The 27,403-nt window shown below is 46.2% G+C and overlaps 1 protein-coding gene across 4 annotated transcripts in view; it reads right to left on the reverse strand.

Annotated features, from left to right (window-relative positions):
- The window catches only part of SHISA6 (shisa family member 6), a gene marked incomplete at both ends in the record, with an annotated part of 244,373 nt that overhangs the window by 99,946 nt on the left and 117,024 nt on the right, over positions 1–27,403 (reverse strand). For 2 of the 4 annotated variants that reach the window (XM_082605539.1, XM_082605538.1), the window contains one exon: positions 23,418–23,513. The exons of the other annotated variants lie outside the window; for them this stretch is intronic. In XM_082605539.1, coding sequence (XP_082461665.1) covers positions 23,418–23,513 — 96 coding nt within the window. The remainder of the gene's footprint in view (positions 1–23,417; positions 23,514–27,403) is intronic. 4 annotated transcript variants of the gene reach the window in all.

Here is a 27,403-nt window from a genome sequence, read left to right on the forward strand (position 1 = left end):
ATTATTTATGTCCAAATAGCGTGCCATCCTTCTCCTTTTGTTCTATGATAATTCCTCATGCTAATGCTACTTAGATCGGCTAACATCCAAAATTTAGACTTCTGCCATAATTATCTACATATGGCAGCAGGATCATTCCAGAACCACCCTAATGACTTTGATTAGAACCAATCACCTGTGCCTATTTACACAGCAGAATGATTGGCAGGGTTTTGGAAGGACTGGGTAGTCCAATTAGACTCTCATTGGGTATGAACCAGCTTGAGCAAATATGTCAGTCATGCTAAAACAGATCCATTTCTGTACATTTTATACAACCCAACAGAGACACCAGGAAAAAAAGACAGAAGGAGAGGAACGACTGATTCATTCAATAAATGTTGTTGGAGCTTCTTCTGGTTTTTTTTTTTTTCCCCTTAAATCTTCTGCATTCTTTTTTTTTTTTTTTTTTTTTTTTTTCTGTACGCGGGCCACTCACTGTTGTGGCCTCTCCCATTGCAGAGCACAGGCTCCGGACGCGCAGGCTCCGCGGCCATGGCTCACGGGCCCAGCCGTTCCGCGGCATGTGGGGTCTTCCCGGACCGGGGCACGAACCCGCGTCCCCTGCATCGGCAGGCAGACTCTCACCCACTGTGCCACCAGGGAAGCCCTTCTGCATTCTTTTTTTTTTCTGCTGTGTTCTGAGCATCGTGCAAGATGATGTGGATTGAGAGGTGGGCAAGCTACTCCCATTCTCAAGGAGCTCACTGTCCAGTGGGTGAAACAGATTAAAAACTCAACAAATACTGCACAAGAGACTAAGGATGATAATAAACACTCCCATGGGCTGCTGGAGAAGCACAGAGGAATTGCTTAGAACTGCAATGCCTATCTTTGTCTGGGGAGGTGAGATCCTTCCAAAGTCAAGAAAGAGCGAGCTGAAAGCCAAGTGGGAGCCAGCCATGACAACAAGGTGGGAAGGACATTCTGAGCCATGCTGTGTACAAAGGCCCAGAGGTACAGATGACACTGAAGAAGGTGGAAGAGGTAGCGAAGCAAGATGCTAATCTTTAGGGCTCTTAGGGAAGGATGGGGGTGGCAAGTGACAGGAAGTCAAAGACAGAGGGACAGTGACTGATTCACCCATGGGTGTGGTGCGTCTCTGTACCAATGTGCCTATGTGGTTGTGTAAATGTACAACACAGATTGCTCCGGGAGAAGCCAAGGAACCATTAGCCAACAATTGAGAATTAATTTTCTGTGTGAAGGGAATATACTGAATGTGCCGGCTTTGCTAATGTTGCGGTTATCTTAGAAATGGATATGTTTCAATGAGCTCTGCTGTGATGATAATATGTATTGTCTAGCTGTCTGCAGTGCCCAGCTGGTTGGAAATGGATTTTGGAGAGTGATTGGGATGGGAAATAAGAAGCAGAATCACAGACCCACGCTGGTAAGAAACAGCTCCTGGACCAGCAGTTCTCAGCTGGGGCCATGCTAAGTTATCACCTGGGATGCAGTAGAAATTCCTAATGTCTGGGTCCCAGCCCCAGAAACTATGACTTAGTTGGCTGGGGGTTCAGCTTGGACAATAAGGATATTTAGAAGCTCCCCGGAGAATTCTCATGTGTACCCAAGTTTGGGAACCATAACTGTCTACCTTTGTTACCCAAAGTTTGCTCCTGGACCAGCAGGAACCGCAGGGGGCTTGTTGCAAAGGCTGCATCACAAACCCACCCCAGACCTACTGGGTCAGAATCTGCATTTTAACAACATCCCCTGGGTGATTCAAAATGGGAGTTGAGTTGCACAGACCACAGCTGGGTATCAGAATCACCTTGGAAGCTTCTCAGAGTCACAGATTTGCACTTCTACAGATAATGATTCAGGAGGTCTTGGATGGAGCCTTCCATCTGCATTTCTTTATTTCTTCTTTTTTAAAAAATATTTATTTATTTATTTATTTATTTTTGGCTGCATTGGGTGTTTGTTGCTGTTCATACTTCAATTGGCAGTGTTGTCTTTTTTAAAATTTTTATTTATTTATTTTGGGCTGTGTTGGGTCTTTGATGCTATGCACACGCTTTCTCTAGTTGCGGTGAGCGGGGGCTACTCTTTGTTGTGGTGCACAGGCTTCTCATTATGGTGGCTTCTCTTGTTGTGGGGCACGGGCTCTAGGCACGCGGGCTTCAGTAGTTGTGGCTCATGGGTTCTAGAGCGCAGGCTCAGCAGTTGTGGCGCGTGGGCTTAGTTGCTCCACGGCATGTGGGATCTTCCTGGACCGGGGCACGAACCCGTGTCCCCTGCATTGGCAGGTGGATGCTTAACCACTGCGCCACCAGGGAAGTCCCTGCATCTCTTTCTTTAGTTTTGGTGAGTCTGATAGTAAGTGGAGGTGAAAACCGCTGTCCTACTGTACAGAGTTGAACGAGGGCCCACAACAGAGGGATTTGGGGAAGATTACTCTTATGCAGAAAGCGGGGAAGGGGGAGGTGAATGCTCCCCGTTCTCCCCTAAAGGGAGCCCACATTGAGAAGGGGAGCAGTCTGTGACTCAGGGATCCTGTGCAAGGGCTGCCCAGCCCTTGTAGTTGCAGAGAGAAGAGACAGAGATAATACATGGGCCCAAAGGTTTACATCCTTGTTGTGCTGTAAAACGATTCAACTTCAGTGTGACTCTCCCGAAAGGAAAGTCGAGGGGCAAAGATTTTCCATCTCCTTGTGCACATCAGTGTGCGTGCGTGCACGTGTGTGCAGTGCATCCTTGGCATGTGTCCTTGACATTCTTAGTTCTTTTAAGAAAGTCTCTCCAGCCAAGGAGTCCCTGTGATTCCTGCCTCACACTAACCTCCTGCACCGTCAGCCCCGTAGCTTGTAATTGGTAGAGAGTTAGAGGCCCTTAGAAGAAGCGAAAGGGCTAGGGAAGGTGGCCAGCCAGACATGAAATAAAAATGTGACTTAATCATAGGCATTTTCTCTCCTCTTCCTCCATTAGGGGGAAGTGGAAAGCGATTTGGTGTCTGGGTCAGCAGGACACTGGGACACAAAGGCACAAACTCCACCCTCATTCTGGTCTTCAGTGCAGACTGAGGCCTGGATGCCATTCCCTGCTCAGTGAGATTTTTGCCAATAGATCTTCCAGTGTCTAGCCTAGGGTCAGACGCATTGAATGAATGAATGAACAAATGAATGAACAAACAAATGAAATGAGTGGGTGGATGGATGAATGAATTAGTAGATGAGTGCACGAAAACTATGTGATTTCAATCGCAACGATTCATTCAAACGAACAAAGAAGAAGAGTCTCAGAATCACCTGTGCCAGGAGCTTTCACTGAGTCTGGCTCTGATCTCCCTAGAATCTTCTAATATTTTTCTTTCCCTTTTGACAGAACACGTCGCTTCTTTGGCTGAAGTGTATAATTTCCTACCTAGCTCTTGAGTGGTGCCTCAGCCCTCACCTGCAGGAGTAAGAAAGCAGGTGGGAGAGCTTCCTGTGCCCGGGGTGTGGCCTCGGGGCGGCGGGGCACGCCCCCTGCTGTCCCTGCCTTGTGATTTCCCAGTGACAGTACCTCTGAGTGGCCCCAGTGGGACCTGCCTGGGACTGATTGACAAGAGCCCTCTGGGAATACCTCAGCCCTCCCTTTCCTCTGCCTCCAATTACCCAGGGAGGGGAGCGGATTGAGAACATATTTAGAAAATGTGTTCATTGTTGCTTTTAAAAATCTCCTCTGTAATTAGGTACTCCGGGGGTAGTCAACCACGAAAAGCCACAACCAGTGCTGTCAAGTCCCATAAAATAAAAGAGAAACCAATTAATCAAAAAAAATGAAGAGGCTGGCTGAGCCTCAGCACCTGTGTGAGCCACTCATGCCTCCACCCGCCCGGATAACAGCTTCGACTCTCAGGCAAGCCCCACTCTGCCTGGGCATTCCCAGAGCCCGTGCTGTGCTGACGTGAGGGCACTGGGTCTTTGCCCGCTCCCCCAAGAATCCATCTCATCAATAATGGGGCCAGCAGTTTGGTTGTATTCCCCTAGTAAAACTTCCAGAATGGGACTGTGAACCTGTCAGTTACAAAGTGAAACAAACAAACAGATTCTTAGCCCTTTTGGCATCATAGTGGCTCCTAGGACGTATTTGCATCCATGGGAAGAGAAGAAAGCTGCAAAGACCTGCTCAGATTCTATTCTGTTCCCTGATGGCTTTCGGACTTTCTCCAATCAAAGCTGAGGCTTGGGAGTGGTGGCGCTCTAACAAATCAAGCGATTCCAGGGACTGTGAGTTAGGGTTAGGATGCTTTATGAAGCATCCGTTGTATTAGCATAACCTCCAAGAAGCATGGCGTCTCAGGGCCATTGAATCTCTGGGATCCCAAGCCACACAGGATGAGTTCTCTTTCAACCCTCCCTCTTCATGAGGGAGACTCTTCTGGGTACCAAGGACCAAGGGTAGGAGGCTGTGAGGCAGCCAGTCCAGGAAGAGCATCACAATTCTCTGCACCAAGTGCAGTTACCAGCACCAGGTATTTGTTCGACGGTGACCCAAAGGAAGGACCTGCACCTTCTGGAATCTTCTGAACAACACCCCTTCTCGTTGCCTTACTGGGGGCCTGTCTCAACTGTCTGGCCTACAGCTTCCACTGAGCAGTGACACAGTGCAGACTAGTCACTATTTGCCTCTCTTTCCCTCCCAGTGCAAGAAGAATACACTTCTTTGCCATCTCAGAGTTTGGCATGTCCTAACTTGTGCCTCACTCTGGCCAGTGACGTGAGTGGAGGTCCCATGCGTCACATCGAAGTGGGAGCATTTAAGTGCTGCTGTGCCACTTTCCCTGCCCCTCTTCCCCTCCCACGTTAGCTGAGGAGGTCAGTATTTTAACTGTATAAAGTGACTCAGAGTAAAGAACATAAGGGTGTATCTCCTCCAAAGTCTGCAGGACTCAGAATACCTCCCATTAAGTGGGGGAAAGAGGCCTGGGGCAAAGGAAATAGCAGTTCTGAGGACTGTATCTCAAGAACCATGTATGTTTACAAGCACTTGGATTTGAACGGAATCAAACAGGTAAGAAACCTCCTGTTTTAACAGAGTTGAACTGCCACAGGACCAGGGAGCCTGATTCTTTAAACAATCTTGAGACCTCTGACTCTCTGTGGGAAATGGGTGGACTGAGAAAGCTGTGTCATTCCTAAGAAATATTCCCCAACACCCATTTCAGATACGGCCAAGGAAGATAATAGGAAATGAGGAAAATCTAGAGAGCAGAGCCAGGAGCCATGGGAAATACTGGATGAGGAAGCCCCTCCAGAGAGCAGAACTTCAGCCCAATCAAGGAACACCCTCCCACACACATCCAGATCAGGAGCCCCTCGGAATGTCTGCTCAGAGAGTTTCAAAATTGCTATGGATCAGTGTCTGCTGAGGGCCTCCTTTTCTTCCCCTTTCTGAATGGGCGGGTGGCTTGTTGCACAATCCCTGTCAATATGCTATCATATCAGGTGTGTGTGGAAGGAAACATGTCTTTTTAATTTATAGATCTCCAGAGGGATCAAGAAGAGCCCCCTACAGACCTGATATGGGGACTTGGATGTGGGGAAAACTCTTGGAAGTTGAAGTGCATGGAAAAAAATCAAGATTTCTGTACAGCCATAAAGTATGAGTAGGATTTAAAGTAAGTGAAAAGGTGGGAGACCAAACATTTCAGGCTTCATGCAGGCAAAAAAGAATATTGCTCATTCAGTGAAGGGTTAAGTATGCCAGGCAGGCTTACCATGTACAGTTTTAACTGAGTAGAAGGGCAATCAGAATGACCAGGAAGGCAGAGGCGCTAGAATGCCTAAATAATAGAAGAAATACAGGAAATGGGGGAGCCACTCTAGGATTCTGAGTAGGAGTATGACTTGCTCAAAATGATATTGAAGAAGGATTAATCTGGCAATGGACTGTGGGAAGGTGCGAGCAGAGAGAGAAAAGGCAAAGATTCCAGTTAGGCAGCTATTCAACTAAATTGGAAATGAACTGGATAAACTTTGTACTGGGGAAGTGGACAAATGTGGAAGCTTCAAAAGAGGTACTGAAGATGAACCAAGAGAACAAGGATGAGGGCAATGGGTGTGTATCAAGAGAATCAAGCAGAAGTGACACTCATGCTCCCAGTTTGGGCAACTAGAAGAAAATGATATCAACAAATTTTCAATAAAAATAGAAGTTGGTTTTGGAGGAATTGTGCAGATTCACCTCAGGAGATTCTGAGTTTGGAGTGATGGCAGAAAATGCAGTAGGTCTCTCCTTTTCCTACTCCCAATGCCACTTCTCTGCTGAAAGACTTTATCAGTGGAATTCAGCAAAAACGTCAGGGTTGAGTGAGATGGACTTTGGCTGTTTGGCTTACAAAAGATGACAGGAGTCACGCACATCAGTACATTCTCTAAGGGAACATTTTAAGAAAGAAAAGAGCAGAGGGTTCACACAGAGCTTGGAAAATGTGCATATTTATGGTGTGATGGGAAGAAACGATCCCCAGAAAAGGAGACACAGAGGGCATGGTCAAAGAGAACTGTAGTCTACCATCATAAGAAATTAATTCCGAGTCAGAATGGGAAGTTCACAACATCAAATTCTGGAGAAAAAGCAAAACATGAAGAATGAAGACTAAGATGAGTCCTTAGATCTGGATATTAATTTTTACCAGGGACCTCTGGCAGTGGAGTTTAGTCTAGTTCTTTGTCTGAAGAGTTGCACCATCATTTGCTAAAATTCCTCACCCTCTGGGGCTTCCCTGGTGGCGCAGTGGTTAAGAATCCACCTGCCAATGCGGGGGACATGGGTTTGATCCCTGGTCTGGGAAGATCCCACATGCCACGGAGCAACTAAGCCCGTGTGCCACAGCTACTGAGCCTGTGCTCTAGAGCCCATGAGCCACAACTACTGAGCCCGCATGCTACAACTACTGAAGCCCACGTGCCTAGAGCCCATGCTCCGCAACAAGAGAAGCCACTGCAATGAGAAGACTGCGCACCTCAATGAAGAGTAGCCCCCACTCGATGCATCTAGAGAAAGCCCACGTGCAGCAACGAAGACCTAACACAGCCAAAAAAAAAAAAAAAAAAAAAATCCTCACCTTCTGCATGGCCCAACATTTCCATAAAAGTTGTTCTGATTCCTGTCCTCCTGCATCTGCCACTCTAGGGAAATGGAGAACAGGGTGATGACAGAATTCTACAGTTGTCAATGACATAATATTTAGTCCTATATCCAATTAGTAGAACTAGTGATCACCAGTTAGGTTTTCCATAGTCAGTGGCAAAAGCAGGAAGTAACTACTGCATTACACATAAAGCCATACACTGTAGTTGATCAAGTAAGACTTTGCTTCACATGTGCTGCTTTATCCATTTACCAGTACATTCCACAACCCCAATCTATCTCTCTGTAGTATAATATAATCAAATATAATATAATCAGACAGCCCTGGCCTTAATTCTACCTCTGTTATTTCTAGCTGTGTGCTTAACATAACCAGAACATGCCCAGATTTTAAATTACATTAAAAAAAAAGAAAGAAAGAAAAAAGATATTTCAGCAAATTATCTTTCTAGTCCTGCTACAAGCCTTGTGGTGAACAAGGTCAGCCTGGAAATAAAAAACTATATGAAAGAGAGAAGAGGAGAAGACAGCAGCAGGCCTAAGAGTGACCTAAAACTGCTGTCAAAACGAGAAGGTTCCCCCTACGTATGAAAACACAGAGAAAGTTATCTGGTAGGTCAGAGTACTGACTACATGCAATTCAAAGCAACCATCCTCTAAAATATTGAGAAGAAGGTAAAAAGGAAGGGAGAATCTTTGGAGATTGTCCGGTAAAGGGGAAAAGAAGCAGGAGGAATGGAGCCCTACGAGACAGGGGTCCCCAACTCCCAGGATGCGGACTGGTACCTGTCCGCAGCCTGTTAGGAACCAGGCCGCACAGCAGGAGGTGAGTGACGGGCGAGCAAGCAAAGCTTCACCTTCCGCTCCCCGTCGCTCCCTGTCATTCACATTACCACCTGAACCATCCCCCCTCCCCCACCCTGGTCCGTGGAAAAACTGTCTTCCACGAAACTGGTCCCTGGTGCCAAAAAATTTGGGGACCACTGCTATAAGACAAGAGAACAAAAATGACAGAGATGCACATCTCCTTCCAAATAGTAATAATGATAATAATAATACCCATTAGATAAATTGTATTTTCTATACTAGTAGAAACAATACCATTAAAATAGGAATCTGATAATGTCCTCTAATCAGAAAATAGATAGAAGAAATAGGAGTAAACACATATGAATCTACTGTTAGAAAACATAAGCTGGGAATCCAAACACCTCTACTAGTAACAATTTTCTTCCAATCCCACACAGAAATAACCATGAAGCAAAAGAAAACTAAACACAACACTCTGAAGTGAGTTGGACTTAAAAACACATTTGTAGTTGTTAAAAGAAACACCTAGAAACAGAAGTTCAAAACCTAAAAACAAGTGGCAGAAAAAGAGATAGAAATTTAAAGAGAATTCACTGAACACAGGAAAGATGTGAAAGAGACAAAATGAAGACTAAAGTACAAGGCGCCTAGGAAAGAAGAGAGTCAAAATAAAACTTATTTAAAGGCACTGATGAAAAGCCAAGAGGCAAACAAGAGAATGACAATGAACTAATAAAAGCAAAACAAATTATATACAAGGTGGATGCACTGAAAGACAGGAAAGAAAAAACAGCATCCCTATAATTGGAGTCTACTAAGAAGAAAAACAAAACCGTGGACGATAACTAATATACGAAAACATAATTCAGGACTTCCCTGGTGGCTCAGTGGTTGAGAATCCGCCTGCCAATGCAGGGGACACGGGTTCGAGCCCTGGTCCAGGAAGATCCCACATGCCACGGAGCAACTAAGCCCGTGCACCACAACTACTGAGCCTGTGCTCTAGAGCCCACGAGCCACAACTACTGAGCCCGCATGCTACAACTACTGAAGCCCGTGCACCTAGAGCCCGTGCTCCACAACAAGAGAAGCCCCCGCAATGAGAAGCCCACGTACGGCAACAAAGAGTAGCCCTTGCTCGCCGCAACTAGAGAAAGCCCGCACACAGCATCAAAGACCCAACACAGCCCAAAATAAATAAATAAAAATTTAAAAAACGAACAAAAACGCTGCCAATTAAACTAGGGGAAAAAATGTATATAATTCAACAAAACTTTCTTTAAATTAAAAGAAGATCCGATGGTACCAATCAAGAAAGCCCAACAGGTACCTGGAAAATGTACTCAGAATGATCATCTCTGATGTCCTAGTAGAACTTGCAGACTTCAAAAACAAAAAAAATAAAAATTCTCAAGGCTTTCAAGCAAAAAGAGAAAATCACTTACAAAGTCAGAAGAATAAACTGTCAGACTTCAAAAAAAAATCAGACTTCTCAAAAAATAGCAAACAAAGCAAGGCAACACTGGAGCAGCATTTTCCAAAATCTCAAGGAAAGAAAGGGTGAACCTAGAATTTTATAACCAGGCAAATTTTCCTTTAAGTGTCAAGGCTATAGAACAACAATTTCAAGATATAAGAACTTAGGGAATTCCATATCCATAAGCCTTTCTTGAGCAATCTTTTGGACGATGAACTCCATCCAACCAAGAGATGACTGGGCAAATTTCAGAAGAAAAATAACAATGATGAGCATACAGACATATAGATATGAGTACAGATACAGATATAGATCTCAAAGACTAAAACACAAGTGAGTAAGAGGGTAGATGATTAATGTGAGATATTTTATGTGACAAAGTAGAAATAACTTTAAAAATGGGAGGATAAAATAGAATAAATATGCTGATTGTTGTGTAGGCAAAAGGGTATTAAAAAAAAAAACAACCTGATAAACCAGATGAAAAAAGTTAAATATTAACACTCGGGACTAAGGAGCAGTAAACATTAAGTAGAAAGGTAACTACTAGAAAAAGCCATAAAAACCAACTTAAATACCAAAATTAAAAAATAAATTAAATAGCAAACATACATACATTTTTGTAGAGAAAGGTATTAATAAACCACCCCAAAGCACTAGGCACTGATGGTTTTATGGAAGTATTATTTCAAATATTCAAAGACCAGACAGTCCCAATGTTAAACACATGATTTCAGAGCATTGAAAATGAAAGAAATTCCCAATTCCTTTAACAAAGCATGTATAATGTTGATACTAAACATGATAGAGATGGTACAAGAAAGAAAAGGACAGACCAGTATCATTCATGAATATTGATACAAATACTAAATGAAATATTAAGAAACAGAACCCAAAATATTGTATTAAGAGAAAAATACAGTATGACCAAGTGAGATTTATTCCAGGAATGCAATATTGAGTTAGGAAATCCACTGATATTATACACAGTGGATTTTAAGATATTAAGAAATCTAAGAGAAAAATCATAAATTATCTCTCCATAGATGATGAAAAAGCTTTTGACAAAATTCAATACCTAAGGAATTTGAGGGATGCTTTTTAAACATGAATTAATCTGAATCAGCATATATCTACCTATCTAGCTAGCTAGCTATCCATCTATCCATCCAGCTATCTATCTTCTACCTACCTTGTTCCTAAAGACAGTATCTTAGTGGGAATGATCTAGAGCATTTAATTACCATCACAACCAAGGCAAAGATGTTCCTATCTCCATCACTACTCAACACTGTACTAGTGGTTTTAAGCCAATGCCATCAGATAGAGAAATCAATTAGTAGCATAAGGGTAAAGAAGATGTAAAACTACCTTTATCTGCATGTGACATGATAGTGTACCTGGAGGCCAATGATAAAAATAACTCAAACAATAAAATAAATCACTAAGATTGCAGGATATATAATTAACACACAGAAACCAACAGCCTTCATATATACAAAAATAACCAGTTACAGGTCATAATGGTAGAGAAACTCCAGTTACCAACAGCAACCAAGGGAATTCCCTGGTGGTCCAGTGGTTAGGACTCTGCGCAGGGCCAGGCTTCAATTCCTGGTCGGGGAACTAAGATCCCACAAGCTGTGCGGTGCAGCCCAAAGAAAACCAGGATGATCAAATACTTAGAAATAAACCTACCAACATGTGACCCTGGACAAAGAAAAACATTTTTTTTTTTTTTTGCTATAAAGAACATTAGCGGTATATTTGAATACAAGCTGTGGATTAGGTAATGCTATTTTACCAATATTGATCTTCTGATTTTGATAATCAATACTGTGGGTATATAAGAGAATGCACTTGATTTTAGGAAATACACACTTAAGTATTTAGGGGTAAAGGGCCATCATATCTGCAACTTACTCTCAAATATTTAAAAAATTATGTATTTATGTACTTTTAGAAAATAAACATATATATATAATATGTGTATGTTTGTATATATATGCATATACATATACATGTATATATAGAGAGAGAGACAGAGACAGAGAGACAGTCAGAAAGAGAGACAGAAATAGAGAGATAAGGAGAGACAGAATGATAAAGCAAATGTGCTAAAATATTAAAGTTTTGAAAATTTGAAGGGCACATGGGAATGTTTTGCACTATTTTTGTAACCTTTTTGTAAAATCATTTCTAAATAAAAACATCAAAAAATAAAAATTCAGTGAAAAGTAAGTGGTGGGTCACACCACTAATACTGGTTACGTAAATGACAGCATAGTAATAGCATGGACTGTTAAGCAGCCATTTTGGGGAAAAAGAGGTAGATCTCTGCGTGCAGATATCCAGTGATCTCCAAGCTATATTTAATTTGAAAAGCAAGATGCTGGACGGTGAATACGTCGTATTCTTTTTGTGTTTAAAATGCATATGATTGGAGTTGTAAAGGGTATATAAAGGGGAATGTGGGTACCAATTCTCAGAAGGTGTAAGGGGGTGAAGCACAGCTATGGAGCAGACTGAAGAAAGGACATGGGAAACTGCTTCCACCATCCCTGACCTCCTGTTTCAGAACATACACAAGTTCCAGAGCAACAGGACCAGGAGGCATCTTGCAGAAAAGTTTACAGGTGGGGAGACACAGACTCAGAGAGGCAAAGCAATTTTCCCCAAGACCACATTCACCTTCAACAACATCTCAGGTCTCCCGACTCTCAGTTTAGTGTTGTTTCAGTCCATTCATTCATCCATTCACTTATTCATTGGCAAATATCCACCATTCTTAAAGACAGAAGAGGAGAAAGGAGGAGGGGATGCGTAGTGATCATCAATTAGAAGTTCGAACTCAGCCTACATCATGTGCCTGCGAGAATTCAGGACCCTGCCTCCAACACACCTTTCTAGTTTCATTTCCTGCCATCCCTACAGGTGTGCTATGGCCCATCACTTTCCTGAACCCCTCTATAGCTGTGCTATGGCCCCATCACTTTCCTGAACCCCTCTATAGCTGTGCTATGGCCCCATCACTTTCCTGCACTCCCCTGCCGTGAGCTATGGTCCCAGAACCTTCCTGCACCCCGCTATGGGCATCATATACCATCGTCACACTGACATTTCCACTTCCATGCCCTTGTTCCAGAGGCACCCACACCTGACGTGCCCACCCTGCCCCAGTCTTGGCTCACATTCTTCCTGTCCAGCAAGGACCATCTTAACTCCTGTCTCCCATAGGAGGCCTTTTAGGACTCCTCCATTCAGAGGTGATGCTTTCCTCTTTTAAACCCCCTCTGCTCTTCTCAGGATCTGCTTCATGGCACCTCTTATTTGCTTGGCAGGAATCGCACTGCCTGGTTTCTTGAAGGCAGGTGCTATTTTACTCATCTCTGCTCAACAAATACTTAAGTTTCATTGAAGCGGTAAATCCCCATGCCTCCAACATCTGGACAGGTCACTGGAGTCTTAGGAGGTCCCCTTGCATCACCCCTCGGAGCTCAGGTATTCCTCCTCAAATTCCTTCCCTCCCCAGCTGTGGGACACCTGGCTTCCAGTGTGCAGGGTATCAGATGAGACTTCATGGCAAATGAATCTCAGAAATGCAAGTGACCTTGAAGACCATCAAGGGGACCACACTTAAAGCAAAAATTCTATAGCAGTGCTTCTCAAACTTGAATGTGCATATGAGTCACCTGGAGATCTTGCTAAAATGCAGATTCTGATTCAGTAGATTCAGGAGGTGAGGGGCCAAGGGTCTGCATTTGTAAATAGCTCCCAGGGGAGGCCCATGCTGCTGGCCCTAGAGTTATTCCCTGAGAAGCATCATCTCACACTCTTAAGCTAAGACAATAAGAAAAACTACCATCGCTTGAGAGCTTGGTGCCCTGGTGCATGCGTTATCTCATACGATCTCCACCACAGCCCTGTGGGGTAGGGGGTACCATCACCTTACTTTACAGATGAATGTAACGGAGGTCAAGGTCACATGGCTAGCAAGTGGTGGAGCTGAGAGTGAACCAGCGTTTCTGGCTCCAGTGACCCCCTTTTTCTCACTATTTTTCTTCTTCTGCAACCATCTAAGGAGGGAAGTTTACCTCGCTATTTGGAGGGGAGTAAGACTGAGACTGAGGCCATGACTCCAGGCAGGAAGGGCTTGGACTCAGAGTCACAGAGTTATATGGCTCTGTTCCCAAGGGTGCGGTGCTGAGAACCTGAGGACAGTATTCTGTCCCGCTTCGGGGCCACCGTGAAGTGCTGGTGGCTGTTGATTGAGAGGCTATCCTCTCCTGGCCACAGATGCCAGCTGGCAGAAATGGCATTGCCACCACCTTTCTGGGACCGGACAGCCCCATGGCTTAGCTGTCAGGGCTCATGAGACTCTTGTCAGTGAGCGGCAGAGAATGAGGAAGCCAATGCCAAGGGCTGGCTTCTGGGTCAATGCCAAGACCAGTGCCAGGAAGAGACTGTACTGGCCACCAACCTGCCCCTGGAGTCAACTTGAGCCATGAGTCATGGCAGGAGAAAGCTTGGATCTGGCACCAGCAAGAGACTGGAAAATAAGGACATAGCCCAGAGCTGCTAGACCTCTGGCTGGGCAAGTCAGCCTCTGGGAACACAGAAGAACTCCATCCTCTACCTTCTCCCAGTGGGATTTAAAGAGACCACCAAGATTCAGGGTGCTAAAGGGATTCCTGTATACCTCCTCCTTCTGTTTGAGCAGAAAAGGAGAGTCAGGCTGGCAGAAGATAAGGCGTGAGGGATGCTTCCCTGACCCCAAGACACCAAAGAGACTTCTCTCTTGCCCCACTGGTGGAGACTATAGGAGATCTAGCTGTACCTGGGTTACTTCTCCTTTGAGGAGAACATATATGTACCCTATAGGTAAGAGGTGAAACTTCCCAAGGCAAGGAGATTTACAGTGCATCCTTCTCCTTTGTTCTATCATATCTCCCCTCTTCTTACACCAGCCCAGCAGACTGTCCCAGTGGACAGCCTGGCATCCTACGTAAACCAGTAGCAGCAGGCCCACAAACAAACATTAAATAGAGACACGACGGTCCAGGACTCAGCCGATGGACTGATGGATGGGAAGTTTTCTGAGCCACCATTTACCAAGGTAGTTTAAATTGGTGATACTTTCAACCCAAGCACTGCCCTTAGAACAAGATGAGCCCAAGAAGGATGGGAAACTTGTGGATTGACTTCTTGGTGCCTTGAATGAGTCTCCCAGTGGCAAACTGGGTGGTCCTACCTTAGAGGTGAACTCTTGGGCAGCTCAGGAAGTGGGCCCAGGCCTCCGTGCTCTTCAGATGGAGCTGCAAGGGTTTAACTGCTGCCCAAACTAACCTCAGTGGAAAGGGAGTCCTGGGCCACACTGAGGAGGGACATAGCACGCTTACTGCTTCCTGGAGGGTCATGGGCATACTTGTCAGCAGGACCAACATGGGAAAGAGGGTTTTGTAGAAAAGCTGCCTTTAGGCAAAATGGCTAAGTTTGTAAGTGGAAGTACTCAAATGAAAACCTCTCAAAGGTATTGCCCTGAGTTTTGCTTTGCCTTATTTCCTCTTATTTTGTTTGAACAGCGGTTACATTGAGAAAGGGATTCACCTGGTGAGCGCTGAGTTCAACATTCACGCAGATCCATCTTTGCTTCTGATGCAACCAATTTTAACCAATTAGCCACCAGGCAAGGTTGACTCCATTCTAACAAAATATGGAATCACACTGATGCCACAGGTTTTCCTAAGTGTAAGGCCTAATAGAGGTAGCCTCTATGTGCCGGCATGTGGCGCACGAAGTACCACTGAGTAAAGCCGAGCACACTGAGTCAGTGCCTGGCTCTCGGTATTCAGCCATTAATCAGGAGTCAGCAGGCAGAGGAAACCGAGAGAGCAGGTCAGAGCAACCAGTAGGCAGCTTAGAGCTTTGGTGCCCTCGGCCCAGAGCCGCAGAGGTCCTCTGGCCTGTTCCCACTGCTTCCTGGTGGCCCCCCGCCTACAGAGAGGCGCAGGAAAGAAGGCTCCCAGGTGGTGCTGGCTTCTGAGGCTGATCTCAGTCAAGCAAGGCCCAGCCTTCCCTCTCTCTTGCTATATTTCCCAGCTCACTGCTGCCATGGAGACCGGACGCCTTCTGAGCACTGCGGTTTACGTGGAGTCCAGCCTCTGAGCACCTTGGTGTCGTCAAGCCCACTCGCTCCCCTGGCTCCCCAGAGTGTGAAAACGTCTAAGCTGGATTTCTGGAGCCAAACAGCACAGGGGTCTCCTCGTTACAGTCCACAAGATGGTCTGAAAGCTCTTGCTCAGATCCTGGTGTGTGGGGTGGTAGCCTGCAGTTCCATAGAGGCCCATGCACCTGTTCTGTCTTTTCTAGAAGAGCAGATCTAATTTCAAACCCTGTATCACACGCGGCCATGTTGGCGCCCAGACAAATGCGCTGGAGGGAGGGGTGAGCACGGGCCCATGGGTGCATGGGGTTCAGACCAGCAGTGGGGCTCGGGCAAGGGCTGAAGTAGATGGCTGAGAAGGACAGTGCTGGGGGAACCACGAACCCACCTGGAAGCAGAAGAGCCGAAGCAGGTCCCTGACTCAGTTTTGCTTGTCCTCCTGGCTTCAGTCAGCCACCCACTCCCACGGTTATCCCTTGGTCATCACCAAAAGCTCACACCTCCTGTGCTTTGTCTCCCACCCATCACGCTGATCCAAAGGCTCTGGTCCTTGCTTTCCCTGCTCTGGTGCCTTCTTCCTGGTAGACCTTTTACCCAAACTCAACACTGGCGGACACTTGTGCGTTTCTGGGTGTTAGAACCCCTCTCTAGCTTTGTTCTCTTCTCAGGGAGCAGGTGCCATCTGCCCAACCCCTCCCTCTGGACCACCATCACTCCTCCTCTTCCTTGGATTTGGGGGCTGAGCAGCTGGGGTGCCACCTCTGCCAGCCTCCTTGCTGAGACCCCTAAACTGGTATCAGGATGGTCACTTTTCCAGCTTTGGTCTCAGCACCTGCTCCAACGCCCGCACCCCCTTCGTAGCATTTATGCCCCCCACCCATCTTCTGTCTCAGACCCCATGGGGAGTCTGCTGGGCAGCAGGAATGGCTACTTCCAGCCTAGCCCTAGGGAGCATCATCTAGACAGAATGAAGCGATCCATCCAGGGTCTTTCTGTGGGGTCTGGGATGCTCCCCACAGGGCAGGAGCTTCTGGTGCTCTGGCCTTATCTCCAACTCAGGGGAGTCCCAAGGCCTCTGAGGCTGTGCAGGTGCCAGCTCCAGGCAGCAGCATCCTCATTCCACTTCTCTGGGCTCTAGAGATGGGTGTGGAAGATGCTCTGAAACCAGACAGGCTGGGCCTGCTCACACGTCCTCACTAAGGTAACAAACTGACCTCATTCGCCCAGGACTGAGGGGGTTTCTTAGGACACAGGCCTTCCTGGGCTAAAACTGGAACAGTCCTGGGCAAACTGGGATGGTTGGTCACCCTAATGCTTACAGTGGATGACCTTGCTTCCCGAATCACTGAGCAGGGATCCCATATGCCCACCTGCATGCACCTGTGGCCGAATACCCTGCTTGCGACTCTGGGTGGGTTTCACCCTTAGACAAGGCCAGCCCCCCCTAGGTGACAGATTCCATCAAGGAATCTCTCGCCTGTCAAGGATGTCACTTCTGAAATACACCATCCCCCACTCCTGCATAATCAATTTCCCATTCTTTACTGGATCCTTCCTATCAGCATACAAATATCAAATATACTGTGATTTCTCCCATCTTAAAAAAGACAAACCTCCCTTTATATCACGCTGCCTTCCAGCTACTGCCCTCTTTCTCCCTTCTTCTTCACCTTAAAACTCTACAGAGTTGTCTGTACCTGCAGTCTCCTATTCCTCTTCACCCCTTATTTTAACAATCTTTTTAAACTTTTTATTATGGAACATTTCAAACATCTCCCCAAACAGAGAGGCGAGCATGATGAACCCTTCTCTTCCCATCACTCAGTTTGCCCTGATCATGTAGAAGCACATCCCAGACGTCATCCATTCCCTCTTGCATCCATCGGATGGATGAGTTTCCCCACCACCCCCAAACTGCCCCTGCCAAGCTCACAATGACCTCCACGTTACAAGTCACACCGCAGTCACTTCTCAGGCTTCACCTCCCCTGACCTGCCTACAGTTTATAACAGCTGACGGCTCTCTCCCAGAAACACGGCTTTTCTTCCCACTTGATTTCCAAGACTTCACCCAGCCCTGGTTTTCTTGCTTCCTGACTAGTCTCCTCTGCAGGTCTCTCCTCACCTCCCCAACTTCATCTCTTCTTCCGGAGCCTCTGCTCACCCGCTAGCTGATCTCACTCAGCGTCCGGCTTCACGTACTGCAAACTCCCCCGTTTACACCCCCAGCCAGGACAACTCCCCTGAACTTGACATTTCCACGTGGGTGATTAAGATGCATCTAAAACTTAATATGAAGTCAGATTGAATTCCCTTCACCCCCAGCCTCTGCCGAAACCCTGGCCCTCCCACAGACGTCCCTCTTCCTAATAGCTCAGGACAAAAGCATCTTGTTTTTCGTTCTGCCCAGAGTGGCAACGAGATCCTCAAGTGACCCCCAGGCCCTGGGTGGCCCAGCCTCTCTCTGACCTCGTCCCCTACTGCCCACACCCAGGCCCCATCTGCCCCAGCCTCACGGCTGTCCCTGTGCCAGCCAGGTGGACAGTGGGTGGCTGTTCCCTTGGCCTGGGAAACCGTCCCACCCCCCAATCCAGGCGACTTGACCCTTCACCTCCTTCAGCCTTTGCTCAAATGCCAGTTTTTTTCTGAAGCCCTCTGGATGCTCTTTGTAAAAACTGCAACTCCTTCCTTCATTCTCTGCCTCATTTTGCTCCATAGCTTTTGACTCCTTTTTGACATACCTCAGAGATTTACTTCTTTCTTTCAGTATGTCTGTCATCTCTCTCTGGCATGTAAAGTCTGTCTGCTGCATCCTCAGGGCCTAGAAGAGTGTGTGGCACAGAGCAGATGCTCAGCATGCAGGCTGACATGGAGGGATGAACGGCCAGGTGGGCAGCAGTGCCTACCTCCTCCAAACGGGAGTCACTTTGGGGCTCCTACCTTACAGCAAAGGCTTCAGGGATTTCTCTGTCTCTTACACACACGCACGCACATACACACACACGGGTGGAAAGGACCCGAGGAACAGTGCCGGTCAGCACAGATCAGATGCGTTTGCTGACACCACCACCTGGAAGGACTTGGGCCTGGTGTGGCCTGGGCTACACCGGTGGAGATCAAGGGAATTGACAGTGGGTCCCATGGGAGTTTCTGGAAAGCGTCTTCAGGCTTTTTCATCCAGACTCAAAAACAGCCAGCCGGGCTTCCCTGGTGGCGCAGTGGTTGAGAGTCCGCCTGCCGATGCAGGGGACACGGGTTCGTGCCCCGGTCCAGGAGGATCCCACATGCTGCAGAGCAGCTGGGCCCGTGAGCCATGGCCGCTGAGCCCGCGCGTCCGGAGCCTGTGCTCCACAATGGGAGAGGCCACAACAGAGAGAGGCCCGCGTACCGCAAAAAAAAACAAAAAAAACAGCCAGCCTGTCTGAGATTTTTAACCAAACCACCTGGACAGCAGAGGGTGTCCGTAGGTGTGTTCGTTGAGACAGACCCTCAATAACTATCTGAGGAGACTGAGATTCCTTTCTGGAAGGACAGACCCTGCTCATCTGGTGTAAATTCTCTGACTCCTGATCTCTTTTTTTTTTTTCATTGAAGTATAGTTGATTTACAAGGTGGTGCTAGTTTCCAGCCCATCTTCTTTTTGTGACTTCCTGTCTTGTAAAGTGTGTCCTCTAATAAAACAGCCATCAGGCACTGAGTGCTCATGACATGTGGGTCCCACTGACCCACCGCCCGGCCCACCTTGGCCCTTCTGTCTTCACGAGACAGGATGTGTGGGGCTTGAGTACCTACTCTGGAAGCAGGTCTGGATGGGATGAAACAGTGCTAACTGTCGGAGTTGACCTGGGCAGGCCACTCAACTGCTCCAGCTTCAGTTTTTCACCAGTGAAAATGGGGACAAGAGCTCTCCCGCGGGGTTACTGTAAAGGTGCAAATAAGACAGTGCCGGCACAAAGTAACTGCTTGGTAAAGAGAAGCCTTTATCCCTGGGTTTTCATCATGGCAGCCTGAGTAGACCCTCTGCGCCCTTAAAGACTGCCCTGGGTTCCCGCGGGAGAGCCTGGGGGCTCTTGTCTAATCAACAGAGGGAAAAGTTATAGGGGAAACTTGGTCTAAACTCATGGCCACTCTGATCAGTATCTTCCTGAGACTTGACTCCCATTTACCCGAAGGGATGAGCAAGCAGGAAGTCAAAGAAGAAATCAGAGCAGGGAGACATGCAGAATTAGTTCCCTAGGAGAAGGAGAAAATAAAAGGAAAAGTAAGAATTATAGGAAAAGGTGAGAACACATCATTCAGTTAGAAAGTCCTGAAAAGGGGCATAAGTACAAATTCTGGTACCTGGAAGCCTAAGGCAGTGCTATGCCACCTAGGAGGCTGGCCAATGACTGTGTGGCCCCCTAGGCTAAAATGTGGGGTCTCCCAACAGGAAAGAGATGGAGCAGGGGGCCTTGGTGGTTAGGAAGCCCCTAGGGTCAGAATTCTATTTCTTCTAATGTCTCACCTTCTCCAGCCCATTAACAAAAGAATATCTACTTAGTTAGGCCTCATCCAAAGAATTTAATTATCCCTGTACCTGTGAATCTTGTTATAAAGCAGGCAGACATATATGCATCCTCAACCCCACTGTCTGAACTTGGGGGAGCCCCACTGGAGCTGGAGCGCACATCTCTCTGTGATGCCTCTGGGACCCATAAAACGGAGCACAGGACTGGGAGCACCCCAGCTTCCAGTGAAGGTTCCCAGTGCCATTCAGAACAAAGACCAGCCATGCTCGGTCTCCGATAATCAGAGTCTGATAGAAAGCCATGTTCAACTCAGTGACGTGGTCGGTAGGTCAATGCTATCACCTTCTAAAACAGCTGTTAGCTACCCCACAAGTTCTGAGAGTCATAGTGGGGCTATGCTGTGGGCAGGTGCCACCAGAAGGCCTAAGGCACACATAAGAAGCAGGAACAAAAAAAAGAATAAAGGGGGAGGGACCGGAAAGGCAGTAATTGGAGTTGAAGCAAAAGTAAATAAGAAAAGGAAGAGAATCAAACACACATGATGGGGAACAGCCCCAGGTCAGATGTCTCTGAGTGGTCCCCTTCCCATGGGGCATTTACCTGGGGCTGCTTTACTTAGAAGTACCATTCAGAGCTGAACTTGGTTTGCTCTGAAGGATGTGAGGATAGAGCCTGGCCCTTTTCCAGAGATCCAGGCTGCGCAGGGATAAAGGGTCTGGATATTGGAAGGGAATGCCCATTTCCAAATCCCCACTCCCACCCCAATCTCTTATCATCTAAATAGGAAAATACACGCAAGGTACATTCCCGGAAAGAGGAGGTTTCAGAGGCCTTCTTGAGTGGAAGGGAATGGAGAAGAGGGTCTGCTAAGGGTGATGGACCAGGAGGACAGGCCATGCACACACAGGAGGGCTGGATGAGACCACAGAACAAGATGAAATGGGGAAATAATAAGCAGAGGCCACAGCAAAGCCGCCGCACGCATGGGCGGGGTAGAGTCTCCTGGAAGGACAGATAAGGATAGAGAATCACCTGTATGTGCTCCGATGGAGGTCTAGCTGATTTGAAAGCAGCCTCACAGCCACACCCATAAATACACGGGCTCCCCTGTGGTGATCTCATCTGATCTCATCTCCTTCTAGCCTGCTTCACTCACGGGCTTCCTTCCTATTTCTTGATCTACAAGAACCTACTTCAGGGCCTTCCTGATGCCCCTGCCTGGGATGCGAGTCTCTGTTCAATTATCCCCTCATCCGAGAGGTCTTCCTTGACAACAGTAGCTCCCCGCCCCCTTTACCTGCTTTAGGTTTTCTCCCTGCACTTAGCATCAAGGGTTTCTTTTGTCTGCTTCCCCCAGTGGAATATGAGTTCCACAAGGCTGGATTCTATTTTGTTTTACTTCTGAATATTGCTTAGTGCATGCCAGGCCTCATGAAATATTTCTCGAATGAATGTGTGTACCCAAAGCCATAACATTTATAATATACATATAAAGAATTCTATTGATTGAACTGTTAGGTGTTTCAGGTTGGACCCGCTATAAGGGGCAGGGTAAGGGTGGGAAGCCACTGCCGTTGAGAAGCCTTAGTAATAAGTAAGGGTAGAAAGCACTGCAGTTGAGAAGGTCATGTTCTGTTGGAAAGATCCCGATTTGTAGCGCTGCTCCGTGGGTCATGGGGGTGTGGTAACCAGGCTCCAAAGTGGCCCTCAATGATCCTAGGCACCCGACATTCACACCCTTGTGTAGTCCCCCATCCTGAATAGGGCTGACTTATGTAACCAATAAAATATTGTGAAAATGATGATGTGTAACCCATGGCCTTGGTCATAGAAGACATTGTGGCATCTGTCTTTTCCTTTCTTGGATCACCCATTTTGGGGAAGCCCAGCCACCATGCTGTGAGGACACTCAAGTAACCTTGGAGAGAATAGCATGGGGAGGAACTGAGGCCTCCTGCCAACAGCCAGCACCATATAAGTGCGCCACCTTGGAAGCAAGTCCTCCAGCTCCGGTCAAGCCCGATTCAGCTGATGCAACCCCTGCTGACACCTTGGCTGTAACCTCATGAGAGACCCCCAAGCCAGAAGCACCCAACTCAGCTGTTCCCAAATTCCTGACCCACACAAACTATGTGAGAGAAGAAATGTTTATTACTGGTTGAAAATGCTACATTTTAGAGTAACTGTTTTCACAGTGATAGATAATTATCACAAAGCAGATGACACGGGGGTCATATATCCCAGGCTTGAGTTGATATGAGTACATCAAGGATTGTGTCTTTTACCAGTTAACTGTGAGGCCCATTTCCCCTTCCCAAGCCATCTGGTCCCAATTTGATTCTGCAACTCTTAGTAGCCACAAATGCCACCTGTATCCTCAATAAACTTTATTTAGACACAGAGAGACACAACAGAAAATACATACACAGATACAGATTTTTTTTTCTCTATAGGATGAACAAACATCACATAGGGAATTTAAAAATTGGGTGCGTGGAGTGTAAGAAACAATTGCAAAGTTCCTTGTTCACTCACACTTAAAACAAACACATATTTCAGAGGAAGACAGGGATATACCATCCCTACAACAGAATTCACAGTTGTCTATAACAGTACACAGGTGTTAGGAAGGTAATCAAAGGAGTTAGGAATCCAGTTACTCTTGATATGACAGAATGCTCACAACACTAGTAGAACTCTGTTTAAACAAAAGACAGAATCGAAGATGCCACACCCCCTGCACAGATGCTCTGCAAGCTGTCGGCTAGGTCATAAAGCAGCTCAGCAGAAATGCCACGTTAACTTTCAGCTTGTGGCTTGAAGGTCTGTGTAACCTCTACCTTTGTATGCCCACGATGGAGAGTTTACATAGACACACTTAGGACGCCAAAACTCTCGACATGCGCGCTGGCTTCGAGACCCACAGTACAGAACGTTGACGTCGGTTTATAAAATGTGGCTTTCAGATGGAAAGGAATAATAGCCAAGAGGAGAACAAACACTTTGCAGATGCTGCCACACCCGTCAGCAGTGTTTCCCACCATGCTGCCTGTGGTCCCCTCCCACAGGCAGCCACTGGCGTCTGTGTCCTGCTCCACGCCGTGGGCGGGGCAGGACACATACCTCTTGGAAGTCTATTATTGCCTTCTAGAGTTACACCTGTGACCTCCCAGTCACTCCTGTCAGAAGCCACGCATGTCACCAGGATAAGTAGCTATGGAAACCACCCCACTTATCCTGTCCTGGACCAGCCTCTGGCCTCCACACCATCTTCACATTTCAGATCGGGGTTCCCTAGGCAACCTCTGTATTTTAGTAAAAAATGGTTTCCACTGTACCCTTCGTGTGTCCTCTTCCTAACGTGACAAATCCAGATGAGATGAAGTTATGGAGATCAGGTCCTCCACTTCGGTAAGCATCCTTCCCATAATGTCCTGCAAGAAGATGGGGCAGAATTACCTGGCGCATCCATGACACCAACAAGGAGACAAACATTGCTGCTCCAGCTCACCCAACAATGATGGTGAACTTAACTGCAAATCAGCAGCTGGGTCAGAAGGTAGAAGCAATCAAGGAAAAAAAAAATATATATATATATATATATTATTTTATAAATTTATATATAATATATATTATAAACATATAAAGTATATATATGAAGTATGTAATATATAAGTATTACATACTTTATATATGTTACCATTTTAAATACACGTTTATGTGTGTATATATATATACACACACACACATACACATACACGCACATATAACTGTGCAACAAAGAAGAAAGTTCTGGGAAGCTTATGTTAAAAGGAGAGGTGGGAAAAAGGGCTTGACTTTGGCATTTCTGACTGAGCACATCAGAACTTCAGTCTGTCTGTCCTACCATCCTTTCCTTTGTCCCAGCTTCCTTCTTTCTTTTTCTTGTCTTATTCCTTTGGTTTCTTTCTTTCCAAAGCATAGAAATGCGGGTCTGATCAGAATGCTCTATGTGTGTGTATGTTTATGAATCACACCTCATCCTACGAATTATAGCCTTGTGGCTTAGGAGAAATCCAACATCCGCTGAGGCTGACAGGTAGGGTGGTGGCTCTAAAACACTGGGAAAATATTTATGTGTTTTCTTCTCTCGACTTTCTGTAGTAAGATTTTTATCCCTCACCAGCCTCATCTATCCATCTACCTGTGGGGTTGGGGTGAGGAAAAGTCCGAGGACAGATTAGGACCCTGGGAGAAGACAAAGAGAAGAGAAAGAGTTAATATTCTGTTTCTGATATTCAAAGTTGGATTTCACAATATGCTTGAAATATAGGCATTATAAAGAAAAGAAGTCCTCTCCAAACACCATCTTGAACTATGCACATGTGAAAATGGAGAAAAGCTGTATTTTTGTCATGTTGCCACAAGAGCATATTAAAAACTGTACTTACAATTATAACAATGTGCAGACTACCTAAGATGTAATGTTAAGTTAAAAAGTGGAAGGAAATGCTATATTAAGTATGATCACAGCACTGTAAAAAAATGCAAACCAGTATTAAACAAATACAAACAATCTGTATTAAACAAACAGATTGAAAGAAAACACACCTGATACTGACTACCACCTTTAGATAGCTGGAACATGAGTCTTACTGCTTCTCTCCTTTCAACTTTTCTGTATTTTCCAAGTTTTTTTTCTATAATGAGTATGTAATTTTTATAATATAAATAGGTAAAATACATTTCCAACAGAAAAATCTATGATAACTGTAGAGACAACCTAAATCACATTTTTTCTTAGCAAGGCACCCTCTGCATTAAATCTCAAAAATGGGCACGTGTCAGAATCATCTGGAAGCTTTTAAAAATACAGATGTCCCGACACTACTCCAGGGATTCTGGTTCAGTTGGTCAGGGTATTTTTAACGAGGTCTCTAGGTGGTTCTAATGTGCCACAGGGAAGAAGAACCATTGTCCTAGAGTAAATGGATAAAGGACTGAATTTCAGTTTGTTCAGGTGGGTGCAATGGACATTTGCTGGGGTCCTGGTGGGTGCCCGGCACCACCCACTATTTAGCTTCCGGACTCCAGCATCCTTCCTCTGAAGAGTGACGTCTGGCTGGTCCTGTTCCTTCCTTCTTCTCCCAGATCAAAGGTTCTCAACCCTGAGTGTGCATCAGAAAAACCAGAAGGGCAGGTTCAAACCTGCTGGGCCCCGCCCCCAGAGTTTCTGAGTCAGAAGATCTGGGATGGGGCTCAGGGTTTTGCGCTTCTATCAAGTAGCCTGGTGATTCTGATGCTGCCCAGCCTAGGGACCAAACACTGAGAACCGTGATCCTAGTGCATGAAGAAATATAAGAGCATTTTGCCATTGTTTCCCTCATGCCCTCCACTCTGGAATAAATACCTCCTTCCTCAGGGCATACAGCTTTCCACAAGGAACTCCCTTGCTGTAAAATAATGTAGTCACAACCCAGAATTTTATAGAAAAGAATTATTGGAGCTGAACTAAGAGGCTTCTGCCCATATCCCAAGCCATGTCACAGCTCCAGAAATCCAACTCTAGTCCTGGAAAAATGCAACTTCATCAGGGGATGAAGGAGAGAGGGACAAGGGGCGTGTGGACGGGTCATCCTCCACCCCACCACGGTCCCTCCCGACAACAGAAGAGTTAAGAAAAGGAAGTAACAATTCTGAACCCTTATAAATTTGGACCTCATTAATTCAGAACCTCTGTTACATCCTGCAGAGTTTGGGCTGGTTTATTTTTGTGCTCCTTATAAATAAAATTTTTGATAAACAAATCAATCCTGAGAAAGATGGCACATAAAACAGTGCCTTTGCTACTTCAACTCATTCTTATCTGTCAGCTGGAACAAGGTCCCTCAGGGTTAAGCACTGCGCTACTGCTTTGGGGTTGTGCTTGACGGAAAGCCAACTAAATCACCTGATCACCTACTATGTGCCAGACAAAGGGACAGAGCCTCTGAAAACACGGTTTAATCTGACATAGAAGCCGAACATTCTGTAGCATTATGCAGTTTACAAAGATCATTCATATATATTATTTCCTTAAAATTTTAATCACTACCACGTGGTAAGCTATTATTATTCCCCCATTTTATTGATGGAAAAACTGAGGCCAGGGGTGTCAAGTCGGAAGATGACTGAACCATCGCTAGCATTCTGGTCTTCTGTCTGCAAACCCCATGTCAGTCCCGTCCTGTGCACCTGGCTTCGTTTACTCCTCACAAGAGCCCTGTGGAAAAAGGTCACTTTCCCAAGTTCATGGAGCTAGTCAGTGGTGGACCCTGGATCCTGACCAGGTCTACCCACCTCTAAATTCACACTCTTTCTACAACCCTCTCCCTAGCCAGCTCACCCCTCAGTCTGAACAAGTGTAGTTGTGATTCTTCTCTGAGGCTTTAGCCACGACCCCGGGGAAACACTAAGCCAGGAGAAGCCCGCGTGATGATTCCCAAGTTCACAGATGTTGGATCTCAGACGTGTGGAGTTTCACGTACTGAGGTTTTGAGGGGAATGAGGCAGGACCAGGAGCACATAACAGGAATAAGGAATTCTATGGTCCAACAGGTCTGGAAAACACTGAGTTCAAATGAAAAGTAAATACAAACACCAAGTCTAGACACCTGTCACTGGGTACCCGAGTCTCCAGAGAGCCTTTATATTTTTCAACAGCATCTCTCGGGACAGCTGGAAAAGGCATGGTGGCAGTTTCGGCTTTTGTTTGAGCCGTGGTCCTCAAACTTGAGTTCATCAGACTCACCTGGACGGCACAGATTGCCCAGCCCCAGCCCCGGAATTCCTGATTCAGTGGGTAGGAGGTGAGGCCTGATAATTTTTGTTTCTAACGAGTTCCCAGGTGACGCTGATGATGGTCACAAGTCCAGGGACCAGATTTTATGAACCACTGTGTTTCAGAGAACTATGGGCAGGTCAGTCTTCAGCCAGATCCAGGCCAGTGCGAAGAGGTCAAGGTCTAGAATGATTTACGTTCTCTGTACCCTCCAAAGGAACAATCACTTCCTTCAAGGGCAGTGTGAAGAGAATGGTTGGTAAATTGAAGCCCTATGCAAGTGGGCGGTCAGATGTGAGGAGAGGCAATACCCCTTCTTTGCCTTGGGGATGTGCAGAGTTCCAGGGTCAATGATGTGAATGGCATGAATGGGTATCACAGAATTCTTTAGCCATAACACCAAGAGCCGCCCCCTTCTCTTTTCTGCAGCTATGACCCCAAGTCCATGCCCTCCTGCTGGCCATTGAGGCAGGAGGCTAAAGGAGTACAAATTCTGCCCAAATTGCAGTTCCAGAGAAATGGCCC

Source organism: Mesoplodon mirus (genome assembly GCF_964341445.2).
Source record: "Mesoplodon mirus genome assembly, chromosome: 18".
Taxonomy (NCBI): domain Eukaryota; kingdom Metazoa; phylum Chordata; class Mammalia; order Artiodactyla; family Ziphiidae; genus Mesoplodon; species Mesoplodon mirus.